Below are 18,339 nucleotides of genomic sequence, written 5' to 3' on the forward strand. Positions count from 1 at the left end.
GGACACTCCCACCTGACCAAACATTCTGCCCTTGATTTTTGTTAACTCCAGTTAAATGTTCATTACTAGGTCCACAAAGTTTACAGTACAGAAGTTAGAAACAGGTTGGAAATATGTCCCCTATTCACAAAGTAACATTGCTGGAAGTACAAGTTGATAAAACCCTGACTAACTGATGAACCAAAACCCCATCATGCTTTGTCACATCTTTTAGATTGTCATGACGAACTTACTGAACATTTTAGAGTCATTCAAGTGCTGTTAGATTTACTTTAATTTTTGTCTTAACAAGCTCACAACTTTGTTTTTGTCTCTTTTTTTGTATATCTAGACATTACCTATACTTGGCAGACTAACCATATCCTGATCCCCGGCTACAACATCAACACTTGAAACATTACTTTCTAACACAGTAGAAGTAAGTGTATAGTACATAAGCATAGCCTCAAGACGAAAGGAACCACATTTGTTCTCTAAAAGTAGTTCAGTCTGGCCATTAGCATCCACATGGCACAAAGATACACAACCCTGTTCATCTTTACCAAGTCTCTGAGCTGTTCAAAACAAGTCTGTAGCTTGCAGCTTGCTCATAACTAAGAGTTAATGAATTGGCCAGTGGTGCTGTGTATTGTGAAAGTACAAGCTGATTGGCTTGCACACGCCGGTATTTACCTGGGAGCCACACGCCACGCGGCAGAAACTCTAGACACCAGCCACTCGCCGACTTTTCACACTACCCCGCGGATTTGTGACCCCAGGAGTGTATTTATACGAGGCACGCCAAGCCGTGTGCCGTTCTTCTAAAGCCTGGTGCAAGCTCAAGGCAGCCTTTTCTGTCTCGTTTTAGTTCTTAGCTGTAATCCCAACACCTTTGTCAGGTTCTTTTTGGTCAGATTTAGGGGATTTGCCCTTTGTTGTATCAAAGTCTTTCTCTTTCCAAGTTGTGTTAAGATAGACCAAACAAAACTTGACCTTTTTCCCTACATCAGCGCAGCTCTGTGAACAAACAGTCCTCGGAGAGAGTCAACTGATGGCACTGAACTCTCATCCATTAGCAGGGACCCTCTCAGGGGTTGGGTTAAACTGTAACAGAATATCAGAAGTATCAAGACAAAAGGACACACACACACACCAAGAAAATGCAAAATCAAGCAAAATAAGCTGGTGTCTGGATTTCTGTCGTACAAATGTACGAGTTCGGAGGTGGACAAGTATGTGATTATCGTATCTTTACGTGTTGGCTATAACTCCTTTGTGGATGGAAGATGCAAGACAGTACTGAGACCATCCATGGCACATGTATGACTCATAACTAAACTTCCTTCACAAATCAGGGGTGTTTGAAGGGAGCCCACAGCTGGACTTGTCACAAAAGTGATGACAGTTGTACCAGACAGTGCAAGTTCCCCTGACCTACTGTTGTAAGACTCTAAACTTTGCATAAAAAATAGTTTTCTACCCCCCTTATTCTGCATCCTAAAAAAAGGTGGTCTACAGTTAAAATGGTAGATGTAGAACCTCGGAAGATGGTTATACAGAAGATTATCAATGTTAGCGTTGATGTTCAACAATGATGATAAACCTGACAAGTATTTTAGAGTCATTATCATGTTTACCCCTGGTGGTATCCAGTAATGTAGAAGATACTGTATCAGATTCAGGCCATATATTTTAAGCATTTTATCGGAAGGAAGAAAGTTTGACAGGTTGGGTCAAGAAAATAACTGGTCATTAATCATCTTTATGATAGGTCTGACTCAGGGATGTGTTAATGTAAGGCCATACTCATGATAAGATTTCAAAGCAGTTCTTCTTTTTTAGTCTTCGCTCTCATGACCAAGAAGTAGCTGATGAAAGACCTCGTGTCCTGGAAAATGATGAGAGAAGCATAACCTAAGACCATGTTTGGCATATATGCAACCCAGTATACATGTTGTTTAAAGGTCTTCAGGTTGTTTACATGTCAGGAAATGTAAGTTTCCTTGCTCGACGCACATGATCCCTTGTTGTTTAAACGTGAGCGGCTCAAAGTTTGCTCCCTCTCCCAACATTTTCTTTTCACTGTTTATGATGTGCGTGTGACTGGCTGGATTGAAATTCGCCACCGAGTGCGAGGATGCCACCCCCGTGGCAGAGGTGCGCAGAACAAAGCCACTGTTTGCCAGTTTGCCTTTTGCAGGGGAGCGACAGTCAACAGTGCCATGCTGCCCTGATTGTTGCGGTTTTGTTAGACCAGAGAAAAAGTAGCAAGGAGAAGGAGACAGTATTGTAGCAGTTACACTTTTTTTAGAGGGTGGATGAGCTTATTAGAAGTAGTCAGTCTTAGCGAACTGTCCAGCTGTCTTTTTAGCTACTCAGAGCTCCAATAATTATAAGTGCTCAAATCACAGAAGTTTAAAATCCCCCACCTGCTGATGATAATGGAACAGTCCAGTCCATTGTGTGTTGCCCACTAGGACCTGTGCTCGTAGCATTTCTTTAACAGTTCACTATGATACCAATAACATTTCCATAAAAAGTTCTTCTCTGTACTTGGCAAATGTTATGATTGCCTGATTTGCCATCATTTATTTAGTATTTTACTGATTGCTTCAAAGTTGAAACCTGAAAGTTTTTTTTCTAATGTCTTCATTTGTATCAAAACTCAAATTTATGAATGTTCAAACTTTGATGAATGCTACATTTTGTGAGCCCACAAAGCTCTGTTAAAGTAACATTGGTTGTCAAATAATCAAATGCAGGGGAATTTTCAAAGCCTTTTTCCTTTTGGTAATAGTAATACCGTAATGAATGAATAAAAAAGCCATGCCATTGAATATACCTCACTGATTTCATTTTTTTTTTTTTTCAAATTCTTGAAAGGGTCCTTCAGTTATGATGTAAGATATCAGCTTGTTTAAACATCCTGGTTGCTCTTCTCTTTAATTGAACTTGTCCCCAGACCAAATAGCCAGAAGTTCTTATCTACAAGGAGGCCCACATGTGGTTCCACTTCTTCATAATTTTGGGACATTTGTAGTGAAGACAGGAGGCATCCTCCCTGAAAAGTAGAGGAATTTTGTCTGATCTTTTAAAGCCCTCCTCTGCCAGCTGGTCCCGATTGTCAAACTCCTGGTCTTCTGAGGTTTGAAGCATTTTTGAAAATCACAACACTAGCAGCTGAGCAGCACACCCTCCTGTCCCATTGGTCAGGGGAGGGAGTTATTTTAGTTCTGCTCTGTGATTGGTTGGTGGGAGGAGTCGGGGAGTGTGCAGGGGAGGAGTTATGCTAATGAGGTATGAGTCAACAGCAAGTGTTGGTATGGCAGCTGATGGGTAGTGTGGGATTTCTTGTTTAACTGGGTGGTCACTCTGGCTTGCTCCTGGTGTCCGATGCAGCTGAAAGAGACTAGAGCGGGTCGCAGGATTCGGAGGAGAAGTTTACTCCATGGTAGGAACACTTCTTCTTGTTGTAAGAGCAGGGACGGAAAATTTTGGAAAGTAGGAAACGGCTGTCTTGTCATTTTTCGGAGACAGTTGAAACCTGGGATGCCCTTGTTCTTTTTATAGGATGACACCATGTGCCAGTGTTTAGCTTGCCTGCAATAACAAAAGGGCTCGGCCTCTGTTTAGTTTGTCATATTCAGTCAGCACACTTGTCAACTACCTGTGGATATCAAAAACATTTTTTAGGGGGTTGATTTCGTTCCTTCTTCAAAAGAGAAAGTTTTCCGTGTACCTGTTGTGTATATTTTTTCTATGGAAACTTTCTGATGCAATTCCTTAAACTTATCTTTGATACTGCTATGTAGGTTTACTGGTGTTTTTTTAGATGACTCAAAAGTTTGTTTTTGATTTATCATATTCACAGTTTTTGCTTATGCTATGAGTTCCTAATTACTGCCATTCGGAAAAGTTTTTCACCTGATGAAAGAGTTTTTAGACTTCTGTATACTTTGAAGTTTATGTCTTGGAAGATGGTAGGTTTTCCATTGCTGTCTTTGCTTTGCTTTGCTTTTTAAGATGCAGCATCATTTGTTTAAGGTCTGTTCTGCGTCCAAAGAAGTTAATTACTTGATTTTTTGATGAATGATGTTTTGATATCTTGTAATAAAAAATGTGTGAAAGGGACTTTTTTTACTGTTATCGTCACAAAAGTGTCCCAATCATGTGTTGATTTTTTTTTCTGAAACCGAAGTCAAGAAAATGTATTGATATTGACTATGGAAAATGAAAGTAGACAAAGGTTGAGATCTATCGGTATCGAGCAAATTTCTTTCTATTTCATCAGCAGATTTTTTTTGTTTTAGTTTGTATCAGTTACAATCAAAGCAAATAGCTTAACGGTACCTTCAATCTAACTGTGATAAGCAATACCTTAGTACCATTTCAGGGAGTGAAGTACATGTACTGTATAAGTTTCCATTTTTAAAGGTCTCTTGACCTGACTGGAGATTTTAAATGGCCTCCATTTTTAAAGGTCCACAGTCTGTTTTTGTTTTGAAGGTAGTAAATCTTGAAGGTCCTCCATTTTTAAAGGTCTCCAGTTTGTGTTTATGTGACCACACTGCTATCGTCAGCACCACCCCATCCACATGTCCAGTATCAATTAGCCATGTCGAGGCCTCCCCATGTCCCCCTCAGCTCTTCAGCCTGACCCTGTCAGGAAAGGACTGCCTTCGACATGGGAACTTCTCATTGATTCTCCCAGCTCCATGTAGGGACGGGGTCCTGTGTGTGGGAAAGCCTCAAGTCGGTGGCTACCATGCTTCTCATGGTAGGAGGGTGTAAAGGACCCTGTCATTGTCATCTTGCAGTCTAGCTGGTAAAAGTAGACAGTTTTCTGTAGTCTTCATCAACCAAAAAGGAGCCCAGCATGACCAGGAGTGGAGAAGTGAGAGTGAGCTGTGGTGATGAATAAGTGATGAATAAGAGACGGAAAGGCAGGTTGACAGCTTGGAGGCTTGAGGCTGTGTGTCGCCCAGCTGAGATCACATGTTCCAGGCCGGTCCCCTGCTGGGTGGGACAGGCTGCTAGCCAGAGGCAAGCCTTGGCGCATGTCACAGCTTCCGCTGCAACCCTAGTAGCGTAAACAGAGCCGTAGGGACAGTAAAGAAGCTAAGTTTAAAAGTGTTGCTGGGGGGATTTCGAAGGTCGGATGTTTAAACGCTGTCACCGCCCCGTCCCCACCCCCTAATGACATCGCACTAACATGATCAGAAGAACGCAGTTTAACACCTTCTCATAAAAAGAGCTTTTGTGGGCAGTCAGTTTGTTTTATTTACTCTTTCATTGGCACCTCTCTGTGAAAAAGTGTGACCTGTTGCCCTCTCAGCCCCCCAAGTTATCTCCAAGTACCCCTCTGTCCACTTCTCTTCTCAGACATCAGACTGTGGCTTTTCTAATCCCGAACCTTTTGGAGAATCTGTACAAGAGATGTTTTCAAATTATCGAGTATTTTATTTCCATGGCGGACATTGCCAAGATTATTGTGTATAGACATCAGATGACCCATCCCCACTCACCCCACCATTTGTGTCATTCCAGTCACATTAGTTGACTCAGCCCTGAATCCCAACGATTGAGTTCCTCTGAAAGTTGTCATTCTCTAAAACCCTGAGGAGTTGGGAGAGATATTTGCAGTGTCACCATGCCAAAGTGGCAAACTGTCGGCAGAAGCACCAGGGAGACGTCCGTGTTTCTAGTTTTCTTGTAGGAGCTGTGTGTAAGTCTTTGATGTGGGTCCTAGACTGTTGACCTACAGGCCGCACAAGATAAACTCACACTTTGTCGAGAGGTCTCCTTTGCAGGTCCCGTTGTTGTCTCGGCTGTATTAAAGAATCGGCTTTTACACGGCTTTTCTTTTGTACTTTACACCGATAAATGTGCTTGGTCAATTTCTTGACATTGAAAGCAATAGAGAGATACTTTGGAAAAACAGAATCTTGTACATTTTTTCCTGCAATCATATCAATGTCTGACAGACAATCTGCTATGTTTTTTGATTGTTCAGCTGAGTAGAAGATCTCATCAACTATTCAGTAAACGCTAGGATTTGGGTTTCACAGCTATGTGTGAGAAATAAATACATTGGAAGCAAAACCGCTATATTCTTCACAATGTAGAAAGTTTGCAAACCCAAGCAACACTATTTCAAGGGGAATAGAATAGAACAGAATGGAATAGAAATTAGAATAGAACAGAAAAGAATAGAAATCAGAATAGAATGAATAGAATAGAATATTTGGGAATAGAAGGGGAATACTTATAGAATGTTCAGTTATTCTGTTCTTTTACCTTTCTACCAGCTGGGATGTTTGCAGGCTGGCCTTTGATCTAGCCTCTGCCTACCCCTCCTCAGGGACCTACCCATTGGTGCGCACCCTTGGCTCCCCAGCTACTGTTCATTTCTTGATTACCAACTGGGTTCACCTGTTGTGCTCTCTGTGTTTGGTAGAATCCAGCCTCTTGAACCTTATCTCAGAATTATGTTGTACTGTATACTTCAGGGATTTCAGTACTTATAAGTAACATCCACTACCATAATACCGCCACGTTTACTGCAATTTCTAAAGTGATACTAATTTAGCAAAGGAAAAACTCATTATTTTTTCCTGGTTACATGTCGATGCTATAGCTTACCTTTGCCACTTATGCTGTGTATGTTTTTTTGTCTCTCTTGGTCTCCTCAAAACGAAATATCGCAATCGTAAGATGTTGCGGAAATGCACCGAGAACGGGCGTGCGCACGGAAGGGGGTTCCATAATACCGCCAGGAAGAAACTCGGCAATCATCTCCCCGTTTTTCACCATTATACATGAGCTGTTGTCCCTTTCTTTCGGTATAGTGCGTGCCCTAAATATACAACGATGTCTGGGGATTTAAAAAATCAATCGAAAACGGATGTTAACTGTTGCGAATTTTGATTTACTGTAGCCCGTCACAACTGCTATCACGTAAAACTTGCGTCTGGCGTTCTACTATGGTTCAGTTCACATAATGGCGGCTTCGTTTTTAGTGTAACGGTCGTATTAATTGTTGGTCTTATCCAAAAATTAGGATCGTCAAGATCGCAACTAGTCCCGCGTGCCCGTCACCCCTCGTAATTGATATCTTGAGGGTTAAAGTTGATACGACAGGTCTACTATGCCGCTGGGTATGAATCAGGAGCAGTTCTCTCATGAGGACCGGCGGCCGCAATATTCGATCCACTTATGGAAGAATTCCAAGTGTGCCATGCAAATAAAGACATTTTCTTTGGCTATTTATCACAGAACATTTATTGGTTTCAGAGTGAATCTTTATTACTAATTTTCGTCTCCCATGCAAATACAAATGGTATGGACGTGGGGTTCCCAGTTGCCGCGGAGGGGTGCAAATTGTTTGAACCGCGGTTTGGGACCAAACAATAGAAGGATTCATAATCCTACTATAGACTGTTGTTCCTTGGCGAAAAATTCATCTATAGATATTATGAATATAGTGTGATGTATGTAGATGCAAAATATTTCTCAGTGCTTTGTAGAAATTACATCCGCCCCTGCAAACTATTGGTTTCGCCGAGATTTTCGCGGGGAATTTTCATGTTACGCAATACGGGGGAGGAGCCAGTCTCGGGCGAAAACAATGAAAATGGCGACGTTCTATTTTGCGCCAGGTCAACCGCAGTTACGGCGATTAAACAACCGTTCTTGACGATAGGTCACACTTTGACACGAGTTGAAGGCCAGTAAAAGAAACTTTATTTTGCTGTTGTTTAGATAATCGTCTTGAGCTTGAAGCACGTGCGATTATTATATGCAAATCCAGCGAACAACGTGCGATGGCGTGATGATATGTTCTTCCCACGACGCGCTCGCCTGTCATGATAAGGGACCGAAAACATTTGACCTCGTTGTCTTCGAATGCCTCGTTGTTGAGGCCTTTCTTAGAGTGTATTAAACACCTTGATGTCTAAAGTGTGCATACCTCGGAAATCACTGTTGCTGCACAAGTAGATCTCTTAAAATTCATCGCTTTTTAGATTTGGCGGTATTATGATTAGTGGCGGTATTATGGTAATGGATGTTATGTACTTTTAGCAAAAAAAAACTCTGCGGGCCACCTTAACTTAACTTGTTTCTTCAGATAACGTAAAGTGAACTGAGGATGATTTCCTTTGTGTTTGTCACAGATTGATAGATTCAATATTGTTTTTGTTGCTTCCTTAAAACTCAATGAATGTGGCTTGTTGGGAGGAGCCTTGTTACTCAGGCTGTGTGCAAGCTGTCAATGCTTTATCACTGCGCCGTAGCCTGGGGAACAGGACTTCTGAGGGGCCGACACAACACAGGAAAGTGTTTATCACTATCAAATCCAACTATGGGTTTAGTGCTTTGAAGTTTTCCCACTGAGCATTGTACATTCTGATCTTTGTTTTGAGTACACACTCATTCTGTCACTTGTATCTCCTCACAAAACAACAGTGGCCGGCTGACTGGCTGGCACGCTCGGTGGATTAGCTGGCTAATTGACAGCCGTCCTGTAGTCTATCCACATCTTTCAGGGGAGCCATAAGGAACTCTCCTGCTGGTCGGCATGTCGGCAGCTGCACCCACAAAATCAAATCACTTTGCCCTTGAACTTCTCCTGAGGGCAGCAAGAAAGGATTGAACAAATTCTGCATTTTTACATGCATATTCTTTCTTGAAGATTTGTCATTGCTAACTGTACATAGTCTACAAACTGTGGTATTGATCAAGTTCTAGATCATCATACAGGTAGACTTTTTTTTAGAAAATATCTATGAACCCAATGGATAAAAGTTTGTATGGCAGTCTCCACATGCTGTTTACAGATGGCAAAGCTTGGGTGGACTTTTCTGTCATCGATGCTCCTCCCATCTCCCTACCCAGGGCCATTAGTCTAACTCCACTGTGCATTTCTCTCTGCATCTTCAAAGGTTTGCCTCGGTGCACTGTGAGGTTTTGGGCTACCCAGGATTTCACAAATCCCAAGGAAAAACAAGTAAACTTCCTCGGCACTGGTGCCCGGTGGTATTAGCTTATCTCCCACATTCTTCTCATCCATACTCATCTGTAGTTAAAGAAGAACTGCAGCTCTTGAGGGCACGACTTGAAAGAAAACTACGCAAACGGTGTTTGTCAGAAGTTTCCTCTCGGGAGGGGGGCCCATTGTCAAGTGAATGGTAAAGCACCAGCCTGGTAGGTGTCCTGTAGGTCATTACCACATGTGACAGTCTTTAAGTTGTTGAGTCCACATCCTTATCAGAGGATTCGCAGAGGAGTAGCCTATTAGTGTCTTCATAAGATCTGGTGCCAGGGACATTCCAGGCTGATCTTGGGGAGTCTCCTCCCAAATTGAGAAATTTCTGGCTGTGAATTGAGGCTAATGATGTTAGAGAGGGCGGAGGTGGTCCCTCCACTCATCACTTGACATGTGGCCAAAAAGTTTCTGTGGTCAGGTGGGGATCATGGCTCGTGACCACCTCAGCATTTGCTACACAGTGATTTAGGAAATTGGGACTTATAGATATGTAGTTTACATATTTAGTATCAGCAATTCTATGTATCCTTTATTTGATTGATGGTCAGATTGGTTAGAAAACCGACTTAAACTTGACTAGACAGTGTGTCTGCTGACTTCTGCCATAATCAATGCGAAGTTGGTGTACGTGTGAGATCATAACAGACTAAAGGTTGAAGAAGACAAATGTAGTAATTTGGGTAACGTTGGGTAACATAAATTCGGGATTTTTCCGATAATGGTTGACTGAAATCAATCTAGCAGAACAATAAACCATCCTTTTTTTCTATAATTCTGTCAGTATCATGTACTATCTTTGCACTAATCATATATATGGTAGATTTTGTCTCTAGTCGTGCTGACACCATAATATTTCAACTTGAAACTACCGTCCGCCGCACGCACAATTACGGTGCTGTCGGACAGGGGGGCACATTAATTCGGGAGAGAAGATTCGTCTTGAATATCTTACCGCTAATCACATTTTATACAGCAGCTATTCGTTCCATCCTTGGCTTGAGGAGAGTGCTATGGATATAGACGTGTCCAAGTAAAAAAAATACACGAAAAAACGGCCATACCGCACACATCAGGCCAGTTCGGGTACAACCCGTGTGTTGAGTCGGTAGAACTTCACTCAAAGTCGGCCCATCGTCATCATCGGGCAACGTGTAACGTTACATTATTCATGGGAAGTTAGCTCGATGCCGTAGCAATGGTAATACTACTATGTCCATGTGTTCCTTGTTGTGTTAGGAGCAAACTTTGAGGAAAATATCTTCCTCAGTCCACTATCACACGCAGCATTTAGACAAAAAAGTGTTCCTCACAAACCTTTGTCGTCTGCTTGACAACAGGATTCTGGTTAACAATATGGCGGCGGGAAAATACACGTGCCGTAGGTTGTAGCAACAGAGAGGAGTTTTGATGATTGATCACACTTAGAATCCAGTTGCAGGTTAGCAAAAGAGATTGTAATAAGTTGTCTTGTAAATAATTGTGTTGAGCAGGAATCGGATGTGACATTTTTCTTATAAACCAGCCGACAACCATGTTGTTTAAGTCTCCCACGAAGTCCTCAGACTGTTCCAATAAGGGACGGAGAGTTTTTGACCTCGTCGCCTTATAATCCATGCTTATCGAAGCTTTTCAGACAGTGTTCTGAATATGTAAGTCTGGCATGTTTGCATTTCTAGCGGTATTACTTATGTTGCATCTAGCACATATCCCTAAATACCCCGTTTTCGAAAAATCCCGAATTTAAGTACCCCGCGAATTTAGGTTACCCAACGTTAACATTCTGAATTGATTTAGTGTCCATTTACAACTTGAAAGTTGACAATGCTGCTTTGTGCAGGTAAAAAAGACTAAACCAAACCAAACCAGGCCAAATGAATGCAAAGCCATCAATCCGCGTCATCATGCCACAATGTATTGCCACCATGCGAAAATAGCAGGAAATCATCACGTTTACGGCTATACTACAGAGTTATGTTTCAACTCAAGGATATCTTACTCTTCTTCACATTCTTCTCAAATACTTGGAGTTTGGCTCCAGGATATCAAATATATGAGTATCCTGACAGACCTGACCTTTGACTCTTTCTATTCACAGCACTGGAGAGAAAGCTGTTGTCACGGCGACCAAGAGATGTTCTTGTCAACCAGGGCATCATGCCTCGTAAGTACAGTCAACTTTTAAGAGATTGCTTCCTTTATGTGTAGGCATAAATGCACTGCGATAGGTTTTAGATAATATTACTAGAAAAAAAGTAAGCACCAGTATATGCAAAGCTGTTGTGCAAGCTGGCAGCTTGAAACTGTAACCCAAGAGAAGTGTGAATGAGTTTGAAACCTGTCCCAGTAGCATACAATTTGCTGTAATCAAAGTCAAGGGTATGAGAATCCTGCCCTTTGGTTGGTCATTCCTCCCATTCCACGGAGGGCAGGAATGATCGTACAGTTTCAATTTGTTCCTGGGGAGCTGTGATCAATGATGGTGTTGGGTTGGTGTGAGGGAGCCCGAACAGGTGCCAGCAGGTTGCTCAGTTGACAAGTATTACGTAGGATGTTCACTAAGAGATAAACGCTGCAGTGACGTACAGCCTTCAAACTGTTCTGTTTCCAGTCAAGTGGAAAGTTTACTGTTAAAACATTACTGATGGGGAAATCGAAAATAGAAGAAGTTGATTTGTGAATCCATCAATTAAACAGTGGTTCTATCAACATGAAAGATGGGACAATTTTAAGACCATGAAGCTGGTATGGAATGTGTTGGGAGTATTGACAGTACTGGTTGGAAATGTGTAAGAACTTCAACTGTGTTGGCATACAAAACTTGTAGTTGGCACGACTTGAAGTAGAATATCTTACCAGACAAGTAGAGGCAACCAGTATTGGGCGGAGTGTTAGGCCAGTTTGAAGAAATGCCAGGCCAGTTTGAGCCAGGGACAACAGGTGATGGCAGGTTGCAGCCCTGAGTGACAAATTATGATGTTGAGGATTAGTAAGGGGAAGCCCAGACAGGAAGGCTGTGGTAGGAGACTGGCTGGACCCCTGGGGGAAATCCCCACCCCCAAGGGAACCCAAAACCCCCTGGGAGGATGCCCCAACCATAAGGAAGCCACAACTACCACTGGACATAAGACTCATTAAGAGTCACTTTCCTTCAATGTTGGAGAGAGCATGTTGTAAGAATACTGTACTTGAAAAAAAAAATTGTCATCTCAGGACCCATACTACTATGACAATGTGATAATAGAAGAAATGTGCTGATGATAATTTTCTTCCAAAATGATAGTATAATTGGAGTAATTGGGTCACGCTTGACCTGAGATCGTTTTATCTGGTCGGGGAGGATGTAGGAAGTCCAGGCATGAAGAGGAGAGCCACACCAAGGAGATAAGATTCCTTGTCTTAAGCCCTCTCCTTACAGAAAGACAACAAGTGTGCCAGCTCATCATTCATTGGTATAGGACAGTCTATGTGAATCATCGGGACTTCTAGCTGGGAAATGAACAACATGGACAGGATCCAAAGCAAATGTCGTACACTATATATAGGAGACACAGCAGTGTAACATGTATGTCAGACATGTAGTTGCTGGCAGGTCAACACGGCTGGTTCTGAGGACCTCGTCTGACCGAAGGTCGTTTCTGCCGACAAGATGACACAGTTGCTCATATGGTGAAGTTCACTGTCGTTTGGAGGTTGGGAAAATCAAAGTCTTGTATGGTACAACACGTCTTTATAAGCAGCTTCTCTTAAGGGATGTTTTGTGAAATCGGTCCCCTGGTTGGGAAACTAAATTTCAGACACTTCAGATTCAGTATATGTTATGACATTCTGTGCTAACAACTGTCTTCAAGTGATAGGCTGCCGACAAGATATAAGTGTCTACCAAGTGTCTTAGTGTAAATACAAAAATAAGCAAAAGGGGAGGTGTTGAAATGGTATAGGGGCAAGGTAGGGGCTTAAGGATTCCCTCCGCAGCAAACAAACACTCTGGAGGAATCCCTCAGAAGTCGGGGAAGACGCTGCATCTGTGGTGTAACTAAACAACAGTGTGGGATAGGGATACTTCCTGAATGCCTCCGTAATCAGATGAAGAGGATCAAAAGAAGTATGATCATGTCAATCACGATGATGTCACAGGCATCTCTAGTTACACCCTGTTGTGTTAAGGATCAGTTCTTTGTTTTTCTTGCCTGTGCTGTGCCTGTGTTGATTCCCTTCCACTCAGGGTCAGGGTCACTACAGTTGGGCTGGAAGCTCTCAATACAGTCTATCCTGTACCTACATGTAGTTAATGACTTGTCTAATCCGTCATCTGAAATATGAGTAGGAAAAATGGTGACATTTATGAGGATGTTACAGAAATCCAGTTTTACAACAGAGAACGAGGTGGACAGGTTCTAAGATAAGATGGTGCCAAGGCGTGAGTGATGCTGAACTTGAGTAAACCCTTGTTTTGTCTGCTCCAACCTCATTCCAGGAGTTTATTGACACCAAAAAACCTTAAACAGGATTTTTATCTTAAAGTCGCTCCCTACCCAAAAACTTACAGTCTCATTAGATTGAGCAAAAAAGACTCCATAAGGCAGTGTTTATGTAAATAAATTATAGCTGGAGAGTTGTTGTCAGGTAGAAAGTTTGCTGGGTTAATCCGGGTTTAGCCAGCTTTAGCCAGTCTCCTTGAGTTATGTTGTCATCAGACTTTCTAGTTACAATGTGATAATCTGTTTGTCATCTTTTTCAGCCCTCAAGTCACCTATTGCCTTCCATGAACAGATGAAGAGCTTGGAAAGAGCTAAGGTAAGCAACGAAGGAGAGATAAAAGATAACTTTTATTCACCAAAAAAAAACTTTGAAAAGAGGGATTAAGGATGGATTTGGAAGCCAGCAACAATCAAGGGCATGGCTATTGTAGCAAGAATCACTAGCAAGTGTACTGTAATGAAGTCTTTAGTCCCATCTTCCTGTAAACTCTGTACTTCATATACCAGGGTGAAGGTGACAGTGTCTTTAAATTCTCCCATTTTTCCCTTCAGACGGGAGACTTGCTCCAGCGGAAGATCCGGCTCAGACCAGACAGACAGGAGCTGATCCAGCAGCACATCTTGCAGGGTGAGTGGAATGTGTCCCTTCCCCTGACTCACCCTTTTCCCTTCTCCGATTGTTGCCATTTTCAGGGATTACACAGATTGTCGAACCCCCAACACCCTAATCTCCCTGTCGTCAGGTAAGTCTGAGGAAATGTTGCGGTCCAGCCAAATCTCTTGCTTGTGGAAGAAAGATGACAGCAGACAATGTTATGACCGGGAGAAGATTTCTCAATAACGTCCCAGGATAAACATTTCTCCAAGTTAAAAGCACCTTTTGCTGGTTGTGTAGCATTCTTCCATTTACCTGACTTAGGGAATTTATTTGAAGTGGAATCAAGCTGACTTTACACCACTTTAGGATGTGTAGGAGTTAGACAACAGTGACTTACTCTATACCAACACGAAGATCAGGTGCTTATCAGCTAAGTGTAGAATCTTCCCACTTTTCCAAACATCCACATTACATAAGGTCGGACAGTCTCTGTCAGTGACGTCTGTAACGTGTCCTCTCTGTGTAAAACTGAAATGAACCATTCAGGCAGAGAATGATGAAGATGTCATCAACTGCCACTGGTGCCCTATCTATATGCCACGGCCACAGGAAACCAACTCTTGAAATAAAAGTGAGGATTTCCTACCCAGGATGTGTTTGTGGTCGGTACCTGACCAGTCATGCAAATGAGGTTTCCAGGTTGATGATAGCCTGACGGTGGTGCACTGAAATATCTTTCATCATGATATAGATGAACACGATTCAAAATGCAAAGTTGTATAAATTCAGTTCCTTAACCTTTACAAGTAAATTAGGACATGGCTTTATGAATATGTAACCTCTTATTATTGCATAAGTCTTCCTCAATTTACCTGGAACAGCTTAGCTTTAACATCATGCCTTGGCATATCATATCTAACAAATGTTTATCCTTTTTCCAGACACGAACATAGCCCCATCCCTGCAAGCTAACCAGAACAAGTTGAAGCGTGCTCGTCTGGCGGATGATCTAAACGACAAGCTCGCCCAACGCCCGGGACCATTAGAACTGGTAGAGAAAAATGTGTTAGGGGACAGTGCTGTACAGGCAGCCTTGAAAGGTAGGTACCACTTGTGACTTAGATTGAAGCCATCTCCAAGCAGATGTGAGGAGGGTGGTACATCTTTTACCTTGTAGGGGAGACATGTAGAAAAAAGACATGAGTAAAAAGGTGTGACTATTTTCCCTCCCCTCATCTACTTGGAGATGAAGTAAAATGCACAGAATGATATGTTAGTCAATGCTTGCATCTTGCTCACTATGTTTTCCTTATAATTACTGGGGATATCACTGGAAAAATCTGTATGTCGCTACTGTGCACAATATCAAGTCGTCATACTTTTAGTGTTTCAGTCTAAATTTTATGGTTCTTGCTGTGCAAACTAGGTTTTCTCCAGAGATGTCTCCTGTTGATTGTATTTCTCTAGATGGTGATGATCATTCAGATTATGTATTGCAATTATTACATACAAAACTAACATGCATGATCATGACTGTACGTTCTCGACAGACCTGTCCAGCTTCCCATCATTTCCTTCTTTATTCTATCATTTCATATTTCTGTTTGAATATTATTATGTGGCATTATCATCATCCAATGTGTCCAACTTATTGAGTACCTTTCTGTTATGACTTACCAGTGTGCTGCCACCTTCCTAAACATTCACCTCTCTGCAAAAGTTTTCACTTTTCATTTTACTTCTTTCTACAAAGATTTTTCTGCTGTGATTCCTTACATTTTGTGCATAACCTTTTTATTAAAAGTTCTGTCTCGTTTTTCAAATGGAAATCTGTCTCCTCTGTCCCTGCATGCACATTTTACACCACACCCATTATGGAATTGTGTGTTTTGATGAAAAGAAGCAAAAGCTTATAATGTATGACACTATGACAGGTCTGACTTGAAGGTAACTAATTTCTTGCCCCCCTCCCCACAAAGGTTGTGTACTTCAAAACCATGAGGAGGCAGGGCAGCAAAACCATGACTTGTGGTTTGAAGAAGGTACTTAACATGTTATTCTTGTCAACTTGTGTTAGGCCACACCAATTCTTTTGCTTGGCTTTTAGTCAAAAACAAGAAATACAGATTTTGTTAAGTGCACCCAATTCCTTGGGGCTTCTGTAGATACTAGTAACCCTTTATACAACCCTAAAGAATCTGAGAGCCAAACAAAATGTTGATGTGACTTTCGCATTACTGTTGTTCTTTTGTCATTACCTAAAACCTGTTGATACGTGCATACTACGTATCCAAACATTTGGATCGATCACTGTCATGTTTTACAACCAATAATTGCTAAACATGAAAAGAGGTTGCCATGAACATGTACACTGCAGACAGTGTCAGAGACATATTGTTACCACAAGGCCATAGGCATGCATCTGTGTTTGTGATGGAGCCGTGCCAGGGTGAGGGGAGGGGAAAGATGAGTCATCAACCCCGCTGCCATTAGGACACTTGCTAGATTCTTCTCTAGGGTTCATGGGACAGTCAGAAGGGGAGTAGGTAGCTTATGTTTCTGAACAAGATCTGAGAATCGTGCAGATCAAAAAGACACAGGACGACACCTGTATTATATCAGTATCAACATTATCATGACATGTTGGGAGAAAGTAATTTGAATTGCTTCGGTTTGCTCACAAGTGTTTGTACGTGAGGTCGTTTCCCTTGAGACTGACAGGCATTTAGAGAAGGTATGAGACTATCATTAAATGTAGTGAGGAAAGTTTTCGATGACTCAAATATTGCTTGTATGCTGTCCTTGCTCTGGTTATGCTGCTGTGTACATTTTCTGTATGCATGAGGAATTTAGCCCAATTATTGTCCTGGAAACACTTACACGTACTGCTGATTAGTGCAGAAATCAGGCAGCGCCACGCAACAAGTGTGCGTGACAGATTTACCAATGAGCCGAAATCATGTCGGTCACAGGAGTGAAGAATTTGACACTGCTAAATATAACGACACTTGATAAATATAGCTGATCTTCATTGACGGCTGGAAAAATAACTGTCATTTTTAGAGTATCTTTGATGGCAGCAAGTGCCCTTTGATATCGGTTTACTCCATGGCAGTATGACTGTAAGGGTGGGAACTGCCATCGTGGAGACTTTTCGTCTCCTATTTTGTTTTCGAAGAATGAGTCCCGTATTCCAAAACAGCTTAGTGAATGCCAAGAAACGGCATGGAGGGATGTTTCGTGTGGGCATCACCAGCACCTGGAATGTGGGTGTGTCTGGGTTGCCATGGCAATGGGGTCAGCTGTTGCCAAGCAACTGTGACAAGCCAGTGAACAGGTGTTATTGATTCTGGATACCAAAAGAAAACTCTCGTTGCATCACAAGTGTGAAACATGGCTTTTCTTTTGGTCATCGTCTATATGGATGCCCCTGCAATACTTCATAAATGTTTGCCTTGAATCCTCAGTCATTATAGATGGCCACCTTTTGTCCTAAAACAGACTGGATGTCATGGTTGTTTCATGGGGGGTCCCTGCGTGTGTGGTAACTTCATCTGTCATCTGTCATGGGTTTAGTGACATCAGTGGTGTCACAATCTAAGCCAAGGACAACAAATTGCCATCTACAAAAGAAAATAGCCACCACACTACCAGCCTAGTGTACAGAATATCATATTCATGTAAAGGTAACTCCAGGTCCAGCTATTGAATTGGTTATCTTTCCTCTTATCCATGTGTAGCCTGTGTCTTTGTTTGTTGTGGTTTTCCTTCATATGGACCATGATGTACTGTCACATGTAAAAGAGATGTAAAAAAGTCATGTAAAAGCGCCGTTGTGTGTTTCCCTTAGATCTGGAGTACAAGAAGCCTGAGTTGTTGGATGAGGACAGCGCTGACAGCATGTCCCCTCCCCAGCTGGACCAGCCCATGTCCCAGCAGTCCCAGTCGTCTCAGGGGTCTGTCGGGGTGCCCTCCCCGCCCGACACCGCCCCCGTCCTCTTCAAGATGAACGAGTCGTCTTCCCCGACGGCGCAGACCGTCATCTCGTACAAACCCGACCAGATGCCCACGGTGACGTCGGCGGTCATGGCTACCTACCCCCTGCCAACCACAGGGAATGGGCTGATGGTGAACGTGACGTCTCCCCTGAGCGTGGCCAGTATGAAGACCAGCACCTCCACCACTCAGGCGATAGGCAAGGTGTGTCACACACCCCATGTACATTTACAGTAACAGAG

The 18,339-nt window shown here is 42.4% G+C and overlaps 1 protein-coding gene across 4 annotated transcripts in view; it reads left to right on the forward strand.

Moving 5' to 3' along the window:
* LOC136440872 (myocardin-related transcription factor B-like) overlaps nucleotides 1-18,339 on the forward strand; it is a 76,818-nt gene that overhangs the window by 51,433 nt on the left and 7,046 nt on the right. For 3 of the 4 annotated variants that reach the window (XM_066437023.1, XM_066437024.1, XM_066437025.1), the window contains 6 exons: nucleotides 11,121-11,186; nucleotides 13,764-13,819; nucleotides 14,056-14,131; nucleotides 15,043-15,201; nucleotides 16,081-16,143; nucleotides 17,952-18,301. In XM_066437023.1, coding sequence (XP_066293120.1) covers nucleotides 11,121-11,186; nucleotides 13,764-13,819; nucleotides 14,056-14,131; nucleotides 15,043-15,201; nucleotides 16,081-16,143; nucleotides 17,952-18,301 — 770 coding nt within the window. Of the gene's footprint in view, nucleotides 1-3,304; nucleotides 3,431-11,120; nucleotides 11,187-13,763; nucleotides 13,820-14,055; nucleotides 14,132-15,042; nucleotides 15,202-16,080; nucleotides 16,144-17,951; nucleotides 18,302-18,339 lie in introns of those variants that run through there. The other variant, XM_066437027.1, reaches the window with a different exon arrangement.

Source organism: Branchiostoma lanceolatum, chromosome 8 (assembly GCF_035083965.1).
Source record: "Branchiostoma lanceolatum isolate klBraLanc5 chromosome 8, klBraLanc5.hap2, whole genome shotgun sequence".
Lineage (NCBI taxonomy): Eukaryota > Metazoa > Chordata > Leptocardii > Amphioxiformes > Branchiostomatidae > Branchiostoma > Branchiostoma lanceolatum.